This window comes from Acomys minous, assembly GCF_964271855.1.
Source record: "Acomys minous genome assembly, chromosome: 19".
Classification (NCBI taxonomy): Eukaryota; Metazoa; Chordata; class Mammalia; order Rodentia; family Muridae; genus Acomys; species Acomys minous.
The window spans coordinates 64408640-64426324 of record NC_140499.1 but is presented as its reverse complement, the minus strand read 5'-3'; the positions used below and the strand labels follow the sequence as shown (position 1 = coordinate 64426324).

At 44.7% G+C, this 17685-nt stretch overlaps 1 protein-coding gene across 4 annotated transcripts in view; it reads right to left on the bottom strand.

Annotated features, from left to right (window-relative positions):
• Window positions 1-17685, bottom strand: part of LOC311590337 (speckle-type POZ protein-like) — a 399822-nt gene that overhangs the window by 328189 nt on the left and 53948 nt on the right. Inside the window, exons 3-5 of one of the 4 annotated variants that reach the window (XM_084769226.1) lie at window positions 16825-16908; window positions 14427-14543; window positions 9770-11560 (exon numbers count right to left, since the gene is read on the bottom strand). In XM_084769226.1, the coding sequence (XP_084625352.1) occupies window positions 10381-11490 (1110 nt within the window). In that variant the 5' untranslated portion in view covers window positions 11491-11560; window positions 14427-14543; window positions 16825-16908 and the 3' untranslated portion in view covers window positions 9770-10380. Of the gene's footprint in view, window positions 1-9769; window positions 11561-14426; window positions 14544-14645; window positions 14904-16260; window positions 16434-16824; window positions 16909-17685 lie in introns of those variants that run through there. The other 3 variants (XR_014776832.1, XM_084769225.1, XR_014776831.1) reach the window with 3 other exon arrangements.

Here is a 17685-nt window from a genome sequence, read left to right as displayed (position 1 = left end):
TTCCTTCCACCCTGAGGTCTCAGAGACCTCAGAAGCATGAAGTGTAATGAAATCCAGGGCCTGCATTTTCAGCTCTTGTGCACTGTGGAGGTCAGCCAAGAAGAGAGTGTGAGCAGCATTCTCCATTGAGAGGTCCCTGCAGAGGGCATCCTCACACATGGCCTTCAACTGCTCCAGGCCATACCTGTCAGCAGCTGCCAGCACATCAGGGGCCAAGCTGTGGAGGTTTGGCGCCTTCCCCGTGTAAATGAATCCCATCATCTCCTTGAAGACTTGAGGCTCCATGTCCTGGATCTCAGTTGGGTCCTTTTGCCTCTCCTCTGTCTCATAATCAAACATATCTCTGAAAACCGGAGAGCGAGCCGCTAAGATGGCCTTGTGAGCCCGGAATTCGTGACCACTTACCAACAGGCAGCAGTCTGTGAAGCGGGAAGTCTCCCACAGCTCCCCTAGGTCATCTGTAAACGTGCACCTTGGAACCTTTATTGCAGGTGTCAGGCTCTCTTCAGAAATGCTATAGGTGTCTTGGCCCATGTTCACCTTGCAGAGCAGGGTGAGGTGGTCCTCAGGGAGAAGGTGTTCTGCCTGGGACAAGAGGAAATCTCTCTGGATGAACATTTTGAATCCCGCTTTGGTGCCAGTAAGGAACCTTAAGACATGTGGGCTCTTCAGTCCTAGAGTTTTTTCTCCTTCTGCATTTATGACACAAATCTTGAACTTTGCCCAAACTGGGGTCTTTGGACTCCTGAGCAACACCAGGTAAACTGACACGTAATCTTTGCTTCCTTTGTCAATCCCTTTGGGGTATACTCTCAGATACCATTTCCGGTTGTCATTGGCTCCTGATGAGAAAGTCCCACTGAAAATGGCTTTCTTCATTGTCTCCAGGCAAAAGGAGAAGTTGCTGATGGTCCACCTGTAGAAAATCTTCTGCACAGCGATGTGTGTGTAGCCCCGGCTCCTGACTGCCTGGTCCCCTGACATTTCTACTGGAGGCAGGTTGAAGTTTACTCTCATTGCAAAATGAATAATTAAGATATGTTTTCTCTTCTTCCTGTAGGACATGAGAACAAATACTCTTCAGAATTTAGATTCTTACCTCCACTCTGTTCCCTCTTTTCAAAGACTGGAAAGATGGGTATCTCTGTAATTATCTACATAGATTTCAATATTAATTTTAGAGAAGACAGTCCAAGCTCCGAGTGACTCTTACATCACTCCATTTCTTTCTCTATATTGAATCTTAGGTCTTGAGAAATTAATCCACTTCTTCCCAGGATTATTCCTACTGTCCCTGAGGTAAAGGACAACAGTGGTTATTTTGTCACATTCAATCTGTGGGGATAGTGTAAGAAGTTTATCTGAGGCCAGACGCAAAGCTGCACTGCCTTCAGTAGCATGCATTAAACCATCCTTGGATACCTAGTATTTGTTTTCCTGCATGCTTGTTAGCTCCTGCCTGACCAAAGGAAGATGTAGGGGACGGGCTCTATGGCCAATGTTCAGCCATCTTGTCAGAGCCTAGGTTCTTATTTCTCCGGCAGTCTGTTATCTACCAGACACCAGCTGACCCTGTTGTGGTTCGACGGTTAGACTAAAGATATTATTTAGACTGAGCCACCTTGTTGTAGTTTAACAGTTAGATTAGATAAAGATAGCGAAATATTCGGTGTGGCAGGATGTTGTGACCTGCTTGGAATTCCTCACATCTTGAGATAGCCTACAGCTGGGTTGCCATAGCAATATGCTTCCCTGTCCTCTGCCTTATAAAAACTCTGTGAAATTTCTCAATAAACGGGGTTTGATCAGAATCCAGACTTGCCCCCTTCTTCATGTCTTGTGTTCTGTCCCCCTATACAGGAAAATTCTCTTCCCGAGCGTTAGTCGAACTCCAGCGGGCCGGGGCAGAAAGATGGCTCTTATTGCTTCCTGTGAGGCCTCTCCTTTCCTTTTGCGATGGCAGAAGATGACCTCGCATGTCTCTCTTGGATTGACAATCCCTAGACCAATGCTGTCCCTTCCCACAGCAGCTACGACACCCTGGAAGTCTTGCACCTCATTACGGCCATGGACAGAAGCTCCTTCTTCTCTTCCACAAGCACCACTTTCCCCAGAGTTATTGCGCATGTTATTTAGAGGTCTGGAACTTTTAACCTTACAGTTCCTTTGTAAATGGCCAAGTTTGCCACAATTAAAGCGCTGGGTGTTTTGATATCTGTGACCTCTAGCTATAGCTTATCCTATGATGCTGGCTTGATGCTCCTGAGAGCTAAAATTACCTGTGTCTCTTCTCCATTCGTCTAATGGGCTCCTCCTGTTTTTAATGGTCTAATTTCTCTCTTACACTCAGTATTCACGTTCTGATATGCCATGATCAGTTTCAATGTCTGTCTGGTCTCAGGATCTGGTATGGCTCTATCTAGAGATGAACCCAATCTCTGTAGGAATTCTGTGAAGGCTTCTCCAGGGCCTTGCAGTCCCTTAGTAAATGAAGTGGTGGTTTCACCAGGCTCCTCAACCATGTCCCAAGCTCTTAAGGCTTCAACACAACATTGTTCAATTACTACATCTTCAGACCTGGTTTGTTCTCTTAAGTCAGCCTCACGCCCTTCACCGAGCAACTGGTCTTTAACAATTATCACCCTTGTTATTTTTTGTTCTTTCATTCTTCATTTCTCTACCACTGTAAATGTTGAGCAGCTTCTAACATAACTGAACCTAATCCCTTCCAATCTTGGGGACTACGTCTATGCTGCATATCCCCTTTGCTTAATATTTGTTTAACACATGATGCATGCATTCCATACTGTACAATAGACTCAGTAAAATGCTTTAAATCTAGCCTATCAAATGGACGCCATGCCATCTGATCATAAGCCTCACCACCATCAATTATGAGGGACATGTTGCCCAAAGACTGGAAACGTTGGTGGTGTCTGTGCAGCCCTGGAGAATTCCTCTACCAGAGCACTTGTCTCCAAAGCCCTTTTGGCCTGGCAGCTTTCCAGATCCTCTAGAAACTTTTCAATCTCTCTGACTTCCAGTTTTTCTCTGCCCCCTTCTGCATGCTGGTGCTCTGAACACCTGACAGGGGCAGCAGGGCGGGGTGGCAGGAGCAGAGAACTCCCATTGGTAGTTATCACCGAATCTGCACCCTTCTCCCTCCGTTTGTCAGTGGTGCTGTTTGCTTTCTAAGTGCTTCCATCTCTGCCCGGAAGCTTTCTTGTTGCACCGCCAACTCTGAAATCTTTTCCAGAATTAAAGAATTTAGTGACACTTCCAGTTTTCGTATCTTGGCAGTCTTTCTTCCTATCTTCAAAAAATGTAATACAGGCTCTGCAGAGATGACTTAGAGGTTACAAACACTGGCTGCTCTTCCAAAGGTCCTGAGTTCAATTCCTAGCAACCACCTGGTGGCTCACAACCATTTATAATGTGATTTGATGCCCTCTTCTGGTGTGCAGGGATACATGCAGGCAGAACACTGTATACATACATACATACATACATACATACATACATACATACATACATTTTAAAAATGTAATACAGGAAGAAGACAAAGCAAAACCACAGAATTCTCTCTGAGTATAAAGCAGGAAAGCACCCTCCAGTAGCTGCTGCCATTTTGCTGACACCTGAAACGGCATCTTTATACCTTTAGAACTTGTAGTTTCCTCTACAACATTTGAAGATAAAGGACCCATTGTGCCCGGGCCACATTGGGCACCACGTGTGCGGTTTAAGCTTTTTCAAACCTGCTTTATTTGGGGTTCTTAATGCTTACACTTCCCTTCCAACCCACCTGCCCCATATAGGAGAGAAAAGGGGTTAATCGGAACAGAAGTAGACCTTTTTAGACTCAGTTCCCTGGAGCGATTCCAATGGTGTAGTTGGCAGGACTCCAACAGACAAAGCAGCAATTCAGGGAAGGTGACAGCAACTGCAGCAGCAGGAACCCAGAGCAGCAGCAGGAACCCAGAGCGTCAAAGCGTTCGCTAGAGCCGTTCTCTCTAGGAGCATCTTGACGTGGAGTGAGGAACAACCAAGACCCAAAAGCCTTACCTCTTGTTTTGGGCTCATAAACATATATATCCTCTCAGAGTCAATTGTTTATGAGCTGACAGAGCCCAGACCCCCGCAGGAGGTGGCTCCTCTTCCAGTGAGCAAATATCACAAGTCTGTTTTCAGCTGAAAAACACCTTACAGTCTTACACAAATCTGTTTTACGTCCCACACTTGGGATCAAAACAAAAACATGTTTACACCCACTACACCCATGGACTCTCGGATGTGTCTCTCATCTCATGTATGTCCAATTAGAGAAGGGTGAGAACTGTCCTCTGTGTGCTGAGGCGCGTCCAGGTGTTCTCTGCAGTAGCAACACATGAGTGATTTCTCCAGTCCCCTCATATAGATTTCTGGCGGGAAAAGTCTTTATTGTCTTTCTCTGCCCTTATAATGACACATTTTTGTTTGTTTTCTCTTTTTCCTTAAGCCCCTGGTCATGTGTTCTGTTCAGTGGAATCAAAACATGTTTTCAAAAATATGCTGTTGGGATGTGTTTTTTTTCAAGCACCTAACTCGAATCTTAGTTTCTAACTCACAAGACAGAATCCAACCAGTATTGCAAGAAGGCAGATGCTAGGTAGAGCACACCGGACTCCAGGACTGCCCACATGCCAACCACTCCAACTTATTCCAGATGTTTGAAATCCTGAGCCACCAGGCTGTCTTTCCCCAGATCCACTGTAAACGCAGCAGCAATGCCTTGGTGTACCTGGAGGTCACTGGTCACAGCACTGTCTGACCTTGTGGAAGACAAGGTTAGTCACAACTATCCAGGTGTGAGGATTGCTTCGGCCGATTGAGAGGGGGCTCCAGCCAAGGACCCTGTGCAGAAGCCAAGGACTGGAATGCTTCAGCCAGCAAGTGGGGATGGGCTTCCACCATTTCCTTCCACCCTGAGGTCTCAGAGACCTCAGAAGCATGAACTGTAATGAAACCCAGGGCCTGCATTTTCAGCTGTTGTGCACTGTGGAGGTCAGCCAGGAAGAGAGTGTGAGCAGCATTGTCCACTGAGAGGTCATGCAGAGGGTGTCCTCACACATGGCCTTCAACTGCTCCAGGCCATACCTGTCAGCAGCTGCCAGCACAGCAGGGGCTCTTTCTAAAGATTCCAGGTGGGTGAGGGGGAAGAAAGGGAGGTAGGGAGAGGGAGACCAGGAGAAGACAAAGGAGTATGCCACAATCTGGATGTAAAGTGAATAAAAATGAATAAATAAAAAAGACAATCATGGAGAGACCCACCTCCCTAGTCTCAGTGTAGAAGCAGAGCATAGAGCAGACACTAAAATTCTGAAAAGGACCTGTAATTGTGTCCTACAAGATAAAGAAAAAACATATCTTGATTTAAACTTCAAACCACCACTGATAGAAATGTCAGGGGCCCAGGCAGCCAAGAGCTCTAGCCCCAGCAAGATCCCTGTCCAGAAATTACCTACACTTGGGCCATCAGAAACTTTTCTTTTTGCCTGGAGGGAATGAAGGAAGCCGTTTTAAGTGGGACTTTCTCACCAGGAGCCACGGATGAACTGATACCGTGTTTGAGAGGACATCCCCAATGGGATTGATGTAGAAAGCAAAGACTACCCATCAGTCTACCTCGTGTGACTCGGATGTCCTAAGGGCCCAGCTTGAGTGAAGTTCCACTTTCAGATCACATGTACCAAAGCAGAGAAATGCCCAGGACTGAGAAGCAGAACTGTCTTTAGGTTCCTGCATGGCAACACATTGGGATTTCAAAATGTCCATGCAAAGACATCTCCTCTTGGCCCAGGCAGAATGCCTTCTCCCTGAGGACCACCTCACCCTCCTATGCGTGGTGGATATGGCTCAAGACTCCCACTGCATTTCTGGAGAGAACATGACATCTGCAACCAAGGTTCCAAGGTGCACATTGACAGATGACCTAGGGGAGCTGTGGGAGACTTCCTGCTTCACACACTACAGACTGTTGATAAATGGCCAGGAATTCATGGCTCACAAGGCCATCTTAGCCCCCTGCTTTCCTCACAGAGTCCTCTCCTGGAGCCTCCTCTCAAGCACCTGAAGCAATCTCAGCACCTACTTAGCTGTGACCTACATCTTTCTTCTAGAAGCAACCACTAGTGTTGTTACCAGTGACTCCCAGGTGGACCCGAGCATTGCCGCTGCATTTCCAGTGAGTCTGGAGAAAGTCGGCCTGGTGGCTCCAGATTTCAAACATCTGGAGAAAGTTGGAATGATCTCCAAGTGGGCAGCCCTGGAGCCTGGTGTGCTCTACCTAACATGTGCCTTCTTGCTGGAATTGTTTCATTTTTGTCTCATAGGTTGGAAACTGAGAGTCAACGTAGGTGCTTCCAACAAACACAGCCCAACTGGTTTCTTTGGGGAAACCTGTCATGATTGGACTGAGCAGAACACCTGAGCAGGGGCTCAGAGCTTATGCTTCAGTTATGATGGAATATTCTGGGACTACCGTGATAGGCTAGCTGGGCTATAGTGCAGACACAAGCCCTGGCTGTTATGTACTGTGTTGTAGGGTGGGTGGGTGTGTGTGTGTGTGTGTGTGTGTGTGTGTGTGTGTGTGTGTGTACTTGGACTAAATAAATCCAGCCATCATTTTTTCTAAAACAACAAGTAGATTCTTTAGCTGAAAAAGTTCTGTAGAACATGTGGGCTTTACGCTTGCTGTTCCTCAAGGAGAATGGACTAACAATGCCTTAGGGCAACAAAGCTGCCTCTATGCCAGTCATTAAGATGTAATTAGAAACCCCTTGGTAAAAGTTAAAATCAACCTCCTTAGAGGGAACACAAAAGACAAGAATCAAACAACTGGTGTGAAGGATTATTCAGTCAGTCCCCGTGGTTAACATCTTTAGTTCCCACTGTCATTGGATTTTTGTATATCCTACTGCTAACCTTCATCTGTGCACCTTGTCTCATTCATGCTTTTATGTCTTTTGTACAAAAAAGATTTTCTGCTGTTAATGCGAAGCTGCTGCTCTGAAGAGGTCCAGGGTCGGGTCTCTGGGGCTGGATGCAGATGCCCTTCCAGTTCACTTTATCTCTTGGGTGGTCAGAGCTGATGGCTCAGGCAACTGATCAGGATTGAAAGAGGGAAGAAGAAAAGGAGCCCAAGGTTTCTTCTCTAAGGACTGGCTGTACTGAGACTGAGGAGGAGAATTTAAGCTGACCACAGTTTTCCTATGGCCGAGGCTGTAAAAGTGGCTTCTGGCTAGAGACATCAGGAGGGTCATAAAAGGAGGCTCTTTGATCTATAGATAGGCCTCCAGGTGGAGATCTCCAGTTAGCTAATGTAAACTTGGGCTTATTAGCCATAGAGGGCTGATGCCCTGAGTCTGCTAACTTATTTGTGAATATACAGGGAAATAAGAAATAGGAAAGAGATAGAAAACAAACCACTTACACACACACTTTCAAGAGAAAACGTGGATGAAGTCAGGCATTATAACGTCAACTGAAGTTAAGCCTCCCAATTTTAGCACTGTTTGTTGTAGATGACCATACTTATATGTCCGAGAAAAGGGCATTACCTCATAGTCGAATAAAGGCAATTAATCATGAAAAGAGATGAATTCTAAAATACAACAGGTTACATGTTTTGAATCTAAACATTTCTTATCTAAGTATTTATATCATAAGGTCACAGTGAGTTCAGAGTGACAAGGCCTAAAGGTTACAACAATGTACGACTCACCAATTAGCACTGACCTAACTATACATTATCCAGCTATCTCTTAGTTCATAGTGAGTTCAGGACAACAATTTTGTCTGTCTTTCATTCTAAGAAACAGAGTAAATTCAGACATCTCTAGGTAGCTTCATTCCTACTTAGGTTCAGGGAAAGTTTAAACAAACTTGCCTCTACTTATGGTGAAATACCAGGATTCAAGGTGCCATCTAGAGTGGAGGCTTATCTGCAGCCACAAATCCACTACAAGGCTATCCTTAGTGAGGCATCTGGAGGTCAACAAAGGTATTTATCATACTCATAAACTAACTTTACCATTTAAAACTATTTGAATCAAACCAGGAGTTTCATAGTCAGGAATTAATTCATCTGAATAACAAACAGTGAATCTTCAACAAAATCCTAAAGGAGGTTGCTCAATCAGAACTGGTCAATACCCAGAAAGTACCAGTTCACACCAATGCCAGATGTTTTTACTTTTTGGTTTTCAAGACAGGGTTTCTCTGTGGAATATTGGCTGTCCTGGACTCACTTTGTAGACTGATCTGGCCATGAATATAGTCCTGGCTGTCCTAGACACCCATTGTAGACCAAGCTGGCCATAGCATCACGTTGATCCACCTGCCTCTGCCTCCCTGGGTGCTGGGATTAAAGGCATGCGCCACCATGCCTGGCTCTAATGCAGGGTTTTAGAGAGATGCAGCAATGCATAATTGACAGGGGGGGCAGAGGTTGGAAGCAATTCTGGGGTGCATCTTGATACAGACCTTGCAAATACCGGATCTCCTCCAGAGACCTCTCATGCCTACTGGACTTCCCCAAATCAATGACTCCTGACAGCATTTCAGAGGTGGGAAGCAGTTTGCGGGTTCATCATGGTACAAAACCTTGCAAATACCAGATCACCTCCTACACAGCCCACATGCCTAGAGAGCCCCCTTACCTCGGTGGCTCTTGGCATTCTGCTGTCAACCCTTTTGTTTTAAGGACTCACTATAAACCCATAGATCTTCAATAAAACGTAGAATCAAGTATTTGATTCCAGGAAAAACCCAAGGAAGGAATGTTGAAGCCTTCCAACATTGACACATGACCTGATATGCTTAGGCCTTGCCAGCTAACACAAGAATAGCTGTTTTGACTCCCCTGGCTCACAGTTCAATACTTGCTTCTGAAAATAGAATATGGACAGATGTTAAATGTAAATTCTGCGCTAGGTAAACCATAATACCCTGCTATGTTCTTTTTTCATGGGAAAGTAAAAACCTGGACTATCCACAAACCCTCTGGAGAGGGAACTGGAAGATACCCAGATTCCCCAACCCTATATCCCAACTAATCAGCTTAACATAAGTCTAAATATGGCGTCTAGCTACCTCCCACAATATGCCTGGGATAGAACTGATTCTTGCCCTTTGCTTATGGTTTTCTCCATGAAAAATTCACTCTAAAAATGAGTGGGCATCTGTGTGTCCCTGATCATGATTAGTCGTGGAGGGAGGGTGCATGAATTAAACCATCTATATCTGACAGAGATGTGTGTCTGAGTGGGTTGTGCAGCTCTTCTTAGATGAGAAGACTGAGCTCCCAGGTGTGTGGTCCTGGGGAGTGCAAGCCGACTCACAGGCTACTGGGACACCAGGGCATCAACAATTTCATTTTCCCTGTCTCCTAAATGCTAGAGTCACCAGGGTGTCTCTCATAGTTTCTATTCCAAAATAATCTTCTCCATACCACAAGGACACTTGCACAACGAGGTTCATAACAGTTTGGACCTATATTTGTCTTGCCTACAAAAAAATGTGGGCCTGGAGATAGAGCAGAGATGGAGGGACTGGTCATTCATTGACTTCTAACCTGAGACCCATCCCATAAGGGACACCCAACCCCTGGCACTATTAATAAAACTATGCTAGGATTGCAGACAAGAGTCTAGTACAGTCATTCACAGCAGAGCAGAGCTGGATGGACTGAACTTGACATCTCTGAACATAAACATGATGGAAAACCACAAGAGATTTCATCATTTTTATTCAGTTCACATTACATTGTAAGGCTCTGCCTACAGAGATGTATGTGCCCATGCACACCAGGAAGTGTCTCAGATCCCTGGATGTCCAGTCACAGATGGATGAAAACTCCTGTGGGTGCTGGGAATAGTCCAGGTTGATTTGCCAACTGAGTTATCTCCCCAGTCCCCACAAACAGAGTTATGGGGAGAAAACAAGATTGCTTTGTCTTTTTCTCCCCTTAGGATTTAACATAAATATTTGTTTTCCCCTTTGACCTGATCCCTTGGTCATGTGTTCTGCTCAGTCGAAAGAAAAAAAGTACCCTCTCTCTAAAATACCAATTTGGGCTATTAGTTGCAAGCACCTATGCTGACTCTCAGTCTCCAACTCAGGAGACAAAAATGAAACAAGTACAGCAAGAAGGCAGATGTTAGGTAGAGCACACCTGACTCCAGGCCTGTCCACATGGTAATCACTCCAACTTATTCTAGATGTTTAAAATCTTGAGCCACCAGGCTGTCTTTGGCCAGATCCACTGCAAATGCAGCAGCAATGCCTTGGTGTACTTGGAGGTCACTGGTCAAGGACGGTCTGACCTTGTGGAAGACAAGGTTAGTCACAACTATCCAGGTTCGAGGATCGCTTCAGCCGTTTGAGAGGGGGCTCCAGCCAAGGACCCTGTGCAGAAGCCAGGGAATGGAATGCTTCAGCCAGCAAGTGGGGATGGGCTTCCATCATTTCCTTCCACCCTGAGGTCTCAGAGACCTCAGAAGCATGAACTGTAATGAAATCCAGGGCCTGCATTTTCAGCTCTTGTGCACTGTGGAGGTCAGCCAGGTAGAGCGTGTGAGCAGCATTGTCCACTGAGAGGTCCCTGCAGAGGGCGTCCTCACACATGGCCTTCAACTGCTCCAGGCCATACCTGTCAGCAGCTGCCAGCACATCAGAGGTCAAGCTGTGGAGGTTTGGCACCTTCCCTGTGTAAATGAATCCCATCATCTCCTTGAAGACTTGAGGCTCCATGTCCTGGATCTCAATTCGGTCCTTTGGCTTCTCCTTCATGTCGTGTTCAAACATGGCGCTGAAAACCGGAGAGCGAGCCGCTAAAATGGCCTTGTGAGCCCGGAATTCGTGACCACCTACCCACAGGCTGCAGTCTGTGAAGCGGGAAGTCTCCCACAGCTCCCTCAGGTCATCTGTAAACGTGCACCTTGGAACCTTTATCGCAGGTTTTGAGTTTTCTTCAGAAATGCTATAGGTGTCTTGGACCACGTTCACATTGCAGAGCAGGGTGAGGTGGTCCTCGGGGAGAAGGCGTTCTGCCTCAGACAAGAGGAAATCTCTTGGCATGAACATTTTGAATCCCTGGCTGTTGCCAGGAAGGAAATTAAAGACCCGTGGGCTCCTCATTCCTAGAGTTTTGTGTCCTTCCGCATTTATCATCCAAAGCTGGAACTTTGCCCAAACTGGGGTCTTTGGACTCCTGAGCAACACCAGGTAAACTGACACGTAATCTTTGCTTTCTTTGTCAATGCCTTTGGGGTGAACTCTCAAACACCATTTCAGGTTGTCATTGGCTCCTGATGGGAAAATCCCACTCAAAATGGTGTCCCGCATTCCTTCCAGGCAAAAGGAGAAGTTGCTGATGGTCCACCTGTAGGAAATCTTCTGCACATTGATATGTGTGGAGCTCTGGGTCTTGCCTGCCTGGTCCCCTGACATTTCTGCTGGAAGCAGTTTGAGTTTCAATTTCTAACCAAAACAAAGAATCAAGATATGTTTTCTCTTCTTCCTGTAGGACATAAGAACAAATACTTTTCAGAATTTTAGTGTTTGACCTCCACTCTGTTCCCCACTTGCTGAGATTAGAAAGTTGGGTGTCTCTGTAATTATCTACCCAGATTTCAATATTAATTTCAGACAAGACCGTCCAGGCCCTAGTAACTCTGACATCACTCCATTTCTTTCTCTGTACTGAATTAGATCAGTTGGTAACTAGTTTTGCCTACTATACACAACTTTTGAAGTGTTTGAAACATTTTATACATTCTTTTTTAAAAATTTAAGTATATTTAAAATTTTTTCACTTGATATCCTAATTGTAGCCCCCTCAGGCCCCACCCTAACACTGTTGCCCCTCAATTTCCCTACCCAAGTCCTCAGAAAGGAGAAGCCCTTCTCCCCTACCAACTGACCCCAGCCTATCAGGTCTCCTCAGGTCTGCCTACATCCTCTTCCTCTGCGGCATGGTAAAGCACCAGGCCACGGGAAAGTCATCTAAGTGCAGCCAACAGAGTCCATGGCAGGAACAACCCCAGCTCTACTTATTATGGGCCCCATATTGAGATGGAGATTCCAATAGGCTACCTCTGAACAGGGTGCCTGGCTTTTCTCCATGCATGGTCCTTCTTTGGTGCACAGGAGTCTGCAGGGACTATGGGCCGTAATTTCTTGGCTCTGTTAGTCTTTTATAGAGATCCTGTCCCATCTGGGTCCTTCTATCCCCAACTCCTCCATAGCACTCCCTGTACTCTGCCCTAAGTTGGGCTGTGAGACTGAGCTTCTGCTTTGATCTCCTGATGGGTAGAGCCAGGGAAACAACACTCTGCACAATAGACACAAAAACTATAAAGAATCTTGATGTAACTGTAACCAAGGAACTAAATGTCTTGTATGAAAAAAAAACATCCAATCTCTGAAGAAAGAAACTGAAGAAAATATGAGAAGAGGGAAAGATCTTCCATGCTCGAGGATAGGTAGGATTAACAAAGAAGCAATGGCCATTTTAGCAAAAGCAATCTATAGATTCAATGCAATTCCCATCAAAATCCCAACACAATTCTTTACAGACCTTGAAAAAACAGCTCTCAACTTCATTTGGGAAAACAAAAAGCCAGAATAGCTAAGACAACCCTGAACATGGAAACGTCTTCTGGAGGAATGGCTGTCCCTGACCTCAAGATGTACTACAGAACAACAGTGATAAAAAAAAAAGTGCATGGTACTGGCATAAACACAGAGACGTGGAGCAATAGAATCCAAACAAAGATCCAGAAATATACTCACACATGAAATTTTTAAGGAAGAAGGCAAACCATACAATAGAGAAAAGAAAGCACCTTCAATGAATGGTGCTGCTGTAGTGCATGTCTACATGTCAAAAAATGCAAATAGGACTATTGCACCATATTGGATTCAATGTGATCCCTGAGATGGTGAACAAGAAAAACCTGTCTTAGATCCCATTTTGGTCCTTGAGATTGTGAACTGTTTATACTGCCTTGATCCCATTGTGACCCCTGAGATTGTGAACTATAAAAACACAGGATTTAATAAAGTGAACCCTAGGTCAATGAGTGGAGCAAGCAAGCAGCTGACAGGGATTAAACATAGGTGGGGCTTTGAGTAGAAAAACAATTAAGATAACTATCAGGATAACAGGATCTTGGGATTTTAGCTGAGCTCCTTGGTACTTAGCACTCTAGCTCTTCAGCTCCTTGGCCTTTGCAAGCCTTTCGCCTTGGTTTTTTTGGGGGGTTGTTTTGTTTGTTTGTTTGTTTTATTTTTGGTATTTTCTTCCTGGGCAGTCAGCTGAGCTAGTGAGACTTTGGGACCTTTTCCATCAGGAGGTGAGCTGAGCAGGAAGTTCAGCTGGGTGCTTTCTCTGCCTCTCTGAGCTAGCAGGTTTTTCACCACAGCATCTGTCTCCTGTGTCTTTAGTGGTAATACAGTGTTCTTCGATTTTCAATGAAAACATCCTAGATCCATATTTATTACAATTCACAAAACTCAAGTACAAGAGGACCACTAAATTTGTTAAAAGAGATGGTGTGGAAGATCCTTAAACTCTTTGGCACAGGAGACAACTTCCTGAAGAGACACCAACAGCTCAGACTCTAAGATCAACAATTAATAAGTGAGACATCATAAAATTGGAAAGTTCCTATGAGACAGAGGCCACTGCCAAATAATAAAACTACAGCCTACTGTCTGAAAAAAGGTCTTCACCAACTCTACATCCAACAGAGGGCTAATATGTACTCCATATAAGGAACTCAAGAAATTAAACACCAACAAACCAAATAATCCCATTTAATATTGGGTGCAGAGCTGAACAGAAACCTCTCAAGGAAAAAATATAAAATTTCTAAGAACACTTAATGAAAGGATCAACATCCATAGCCATCAGGAAAATACAATCAATACCTCTCAGGGATTCCATCTTAGATCTATCAGAATGGCTAAGACCAAAAACTCAAGACAGAGCACATGCTGGTAAGGATGTGGAGAAAGGGGAACACTCCTTCATTGCTAGTGAGTGCAAACTGGGACAACCATTTTGGAAATCATTCTGGCACTTTCTCTGAAACTTGGGAACAGCACTCCCTCAATACCCAAGCATACCACTCCTGGGCATATACACCAAAGATGCTCTACCATACAACAAGGACATTTGTTCTACAATGTTACTGGTAATGGCCAGAAATTGGACAATCCAGATTTCCCTCAACCAAAGAATGCATAGAGAAACTGTGGTCCATCTACACCATGGAATTCTATTTCAGCTATCAAAAACAAGGGCATCATGAAAATTTCAGAGTAACAGAACTTAGAGAATGAAGGAAGCTAGATCAAGGGCATTGAGGAGAATGACTTACAGGCTGCAGTCAAGCTAATCCACTGACCGCTGGCTGTGCACAGAGATGCCAAGAGGCCTGTCAGCTGTTCAGTCCAGGAGGCGATGTCTCTGCTGGTCTTCAGTATACACTGCAAACCTGCAGAAGCAGGCTGTAATGCCGGGGATGGACTGCACTTGCAAGCCAACAGGGGCCAAGAGGCAAAAATCCCAAGCTTCCCTTTTCCATGCCCTTATATAGTCTTGCAGGGAAGGTGTGGCCTAATTAAAGGTGTGGTTGCCAGGGTCAAGACCTGGATTAAAGGGGTGTGGCTCCCTGTTTTGAGTTCTAGAGTCAACTTTGTGTCTTTGGACTTCCAAATCAGGATTCCATATGGATCTGCCTACTTCAACTGAAGCAAAATCTTTCTCACAGGCAGGCCCTCCATTCTGGGGTTTGAGTTCATTCCAGATGGACTCAAGATTTAGCAAGAAGGGACATCCCATGTGTATCTTCCTCCTGTAGGTAAAGGTCCATAAGTGAAGGGATTATGTGAATTTCTACACAGCTACTCTTTCCTCATGTGATTGTGTTACAATTATCCCTGCCATGAGCTTGAAAATGGAAGGAGTGTTTTACTTATCTGTCAGGGGTCTGACTGTCACAACATGGTGGGCAGGTGGAAGAGGTCACATATGGTGTCTCACAAGCAGAGCCAGAAACAATTGAATGTGCTGTCTTCTTCACTGTCTTTTTCCAATGCAGACTCATGGTCCCTGCATGGGTCTATGCACCTTTATTCATGGTGTTTCCTCTCTGCCTCAGATGATCATCCTTGGAATAACTATGTCATCCCCATGTATGCAATAAGTGTGATATTCTAAGTAGCCTGGTTGGCTGAGGCTGAAGAGACCATGTTAAAAACTGTCAGTCTCCATTTTGTTAGAAACATCCTTAAACCATCCCAAAGACCACAAAGTCTGGAAAATTTCCTTGTTGGAGGGTCAAACTGATCTACACCAAGCTACAGTTGATTTCACCCTTGTTATGTATGATTCAATGGGGTCATAATTCACCCTTTGCCATCTACATACTAGATTACACTTCTCCTGGATCTACTTCTCATGTTCCCACAAATCTGTCTCTCCTATCTAGAGCAGGTGGGTAGAAAGGGAGGTGTAACCATTTAAAGAACCCCAAATAAAGTAGGTTTGGAGAAGGTGAAGCCTACGGGCTTTCTCTGGTATCTAGTGAGAGCAGATGCAGGGACCAACATGGAATATTAGGTGGATCTCAGGAAAACAGCCAAACGGTGGGGGAGAATTTCAGGGGAAGAGGAGTTGAGGACACCAGGAGAAAACAGCCCACGGAATCAAATAAGCAGGGCCCACAGGACCTCACAGAGATGGTCTGAGCAATCACAGGGCCTGTGTCGGTCTGACACATATATGTTTTTATTTTTTTGTTTTTATTTTTGTTTTTTGAGGATTTTTCTGTGTAGCCCTGCTGTCCTGGACTTATTTTTTAGACCAGGCTGGCCTCGAACTCCAAGAAATCTACCTGCCTCTGCCTCCCTCAGTGCTGGGATAACAGGTATACACTACCACCCCTGGCTATGTTTTGTTTTGTTGTTGTTGTTGTTGTTGTTTAGCATGGGTTTTTTGTGGTAATCCTAACAATAAAAGTGAAGATGTCTTTAACTTGTTTGCCCAATCTTGGGATTATTTTCCTCCAACTGGGTTGTCTTACACAGGTTTGATTTGAGAGTTTGATTCTAGCATGCCCCACCCCTTTTTATTTTTTGAGACAGCATTTTTCTATGTACCCCTGGCTGTCCTGGAAGTTGTTCTGTAAACCAGGCTGCCCTCAAACTCACAGAGCTATGACTTTCTCTTCCTTCTGAGCACTGGGATGGAGTGTGCTCCCACAGCCCAGTGCTATGTTCTCTTGGTGTCCTTGGAAAACCTTCTGTTTCCTGAAATAAGACGGAGGAGAGGGACAGAGGTGGGAGGAACTGGAGGAGAAGTGGAAGGGAGGACTGTGGTGAGGCTGCATTGTATGCATGAAGAATAAATAAAGACAAAAAGGAAAAAAATAATTATGTCACCTCACCAACGAGAGAGAGAGAGAGAGAGAGAGAGAGAGAGAGAGAGAGAGAGAGAGAGAAAGAATACACTCATATAGTTTTAGCGAAGAATTTCATCAAAACTTCCAAAGAAGGGTTAATATCAACACTTCTCTAATTGTTCCAATAAACAGAAACAAAAGAGACACTGCCCAATTTATTTTATGAGGTCACTGTCACACAGATACCCAAACCACATAAAGATCCAAGGAAGAAAGAAAACTATAGACCATTTTCTCTTATGAACATAGATGCAAAAACACTGAATAAAATACTTGCAAAGTGAATCCAGGAACACATCAAAAGCTCACCCACCACGTTCACGTAGGCTTCATTGCAATGACTGAAGGATGGGTCAATATACAGGAATCAATGCACTGAATCTTCTATATACGTAAACTGAAAGACAAAAGGCACACAGTCACCTCATTAAATGCAGAAATGGCCCTTGACTAAACCCAGCACCCTTCATGCTAACAGTCCTGGAGAGATCAGAGACACAAGAGGTGTAACTGAACATAACAAAGGCAGTTTAGAGCAAGCCCACAGCCAACCCCAACCTCCATGGAGAGAAACTCAAAGCAATTCCACTATAATCAGGAGCAAGTCAAGGTTGTCCACTCTCCATACCTATTAAATAATGAACTTGACATCTTAGTAGAGCAGTAAGACACCTGAAGGAGATCAAGGGTGTACAAATTGGAAAGGAGGTGAGGTGGTGTTAGCACACACCTTTAATCCAAACCACCAGGGAGCCAGATCTCTGGGAGGTCAAGGCCAGCCTGGTCTACAGGCGGCAGTTCCAGGACAGGCAAGGCTACAAAGAGGAACCCTGTCTCCAAAAACAAAAGCAAGGAAGAAGCCAAAATATTCCTATTTTATAGGAATGCTATGATAGTAAATATGAGTTACCCTAAACGCCATTGAAGAATTCCTACCACTTGTAAACACTTTCAGCAAAGTAAGTGAATACAAACTAGCTCACAAAACCAAGTAGCCCTCCTATAGACAGATGATAAACAGACTTAGACAGAAGTCAGTGAAAACAAAACAATAGCCTCACATAATATAAAATAAATGGGGTTCACATTAACAAAGCAAGTGAAAGACTTGTGTGATGCAAACCTCAGGTCTCTGAAGAAACTGAAGATCTCAGGAGATGGAAAGATCTCTCAT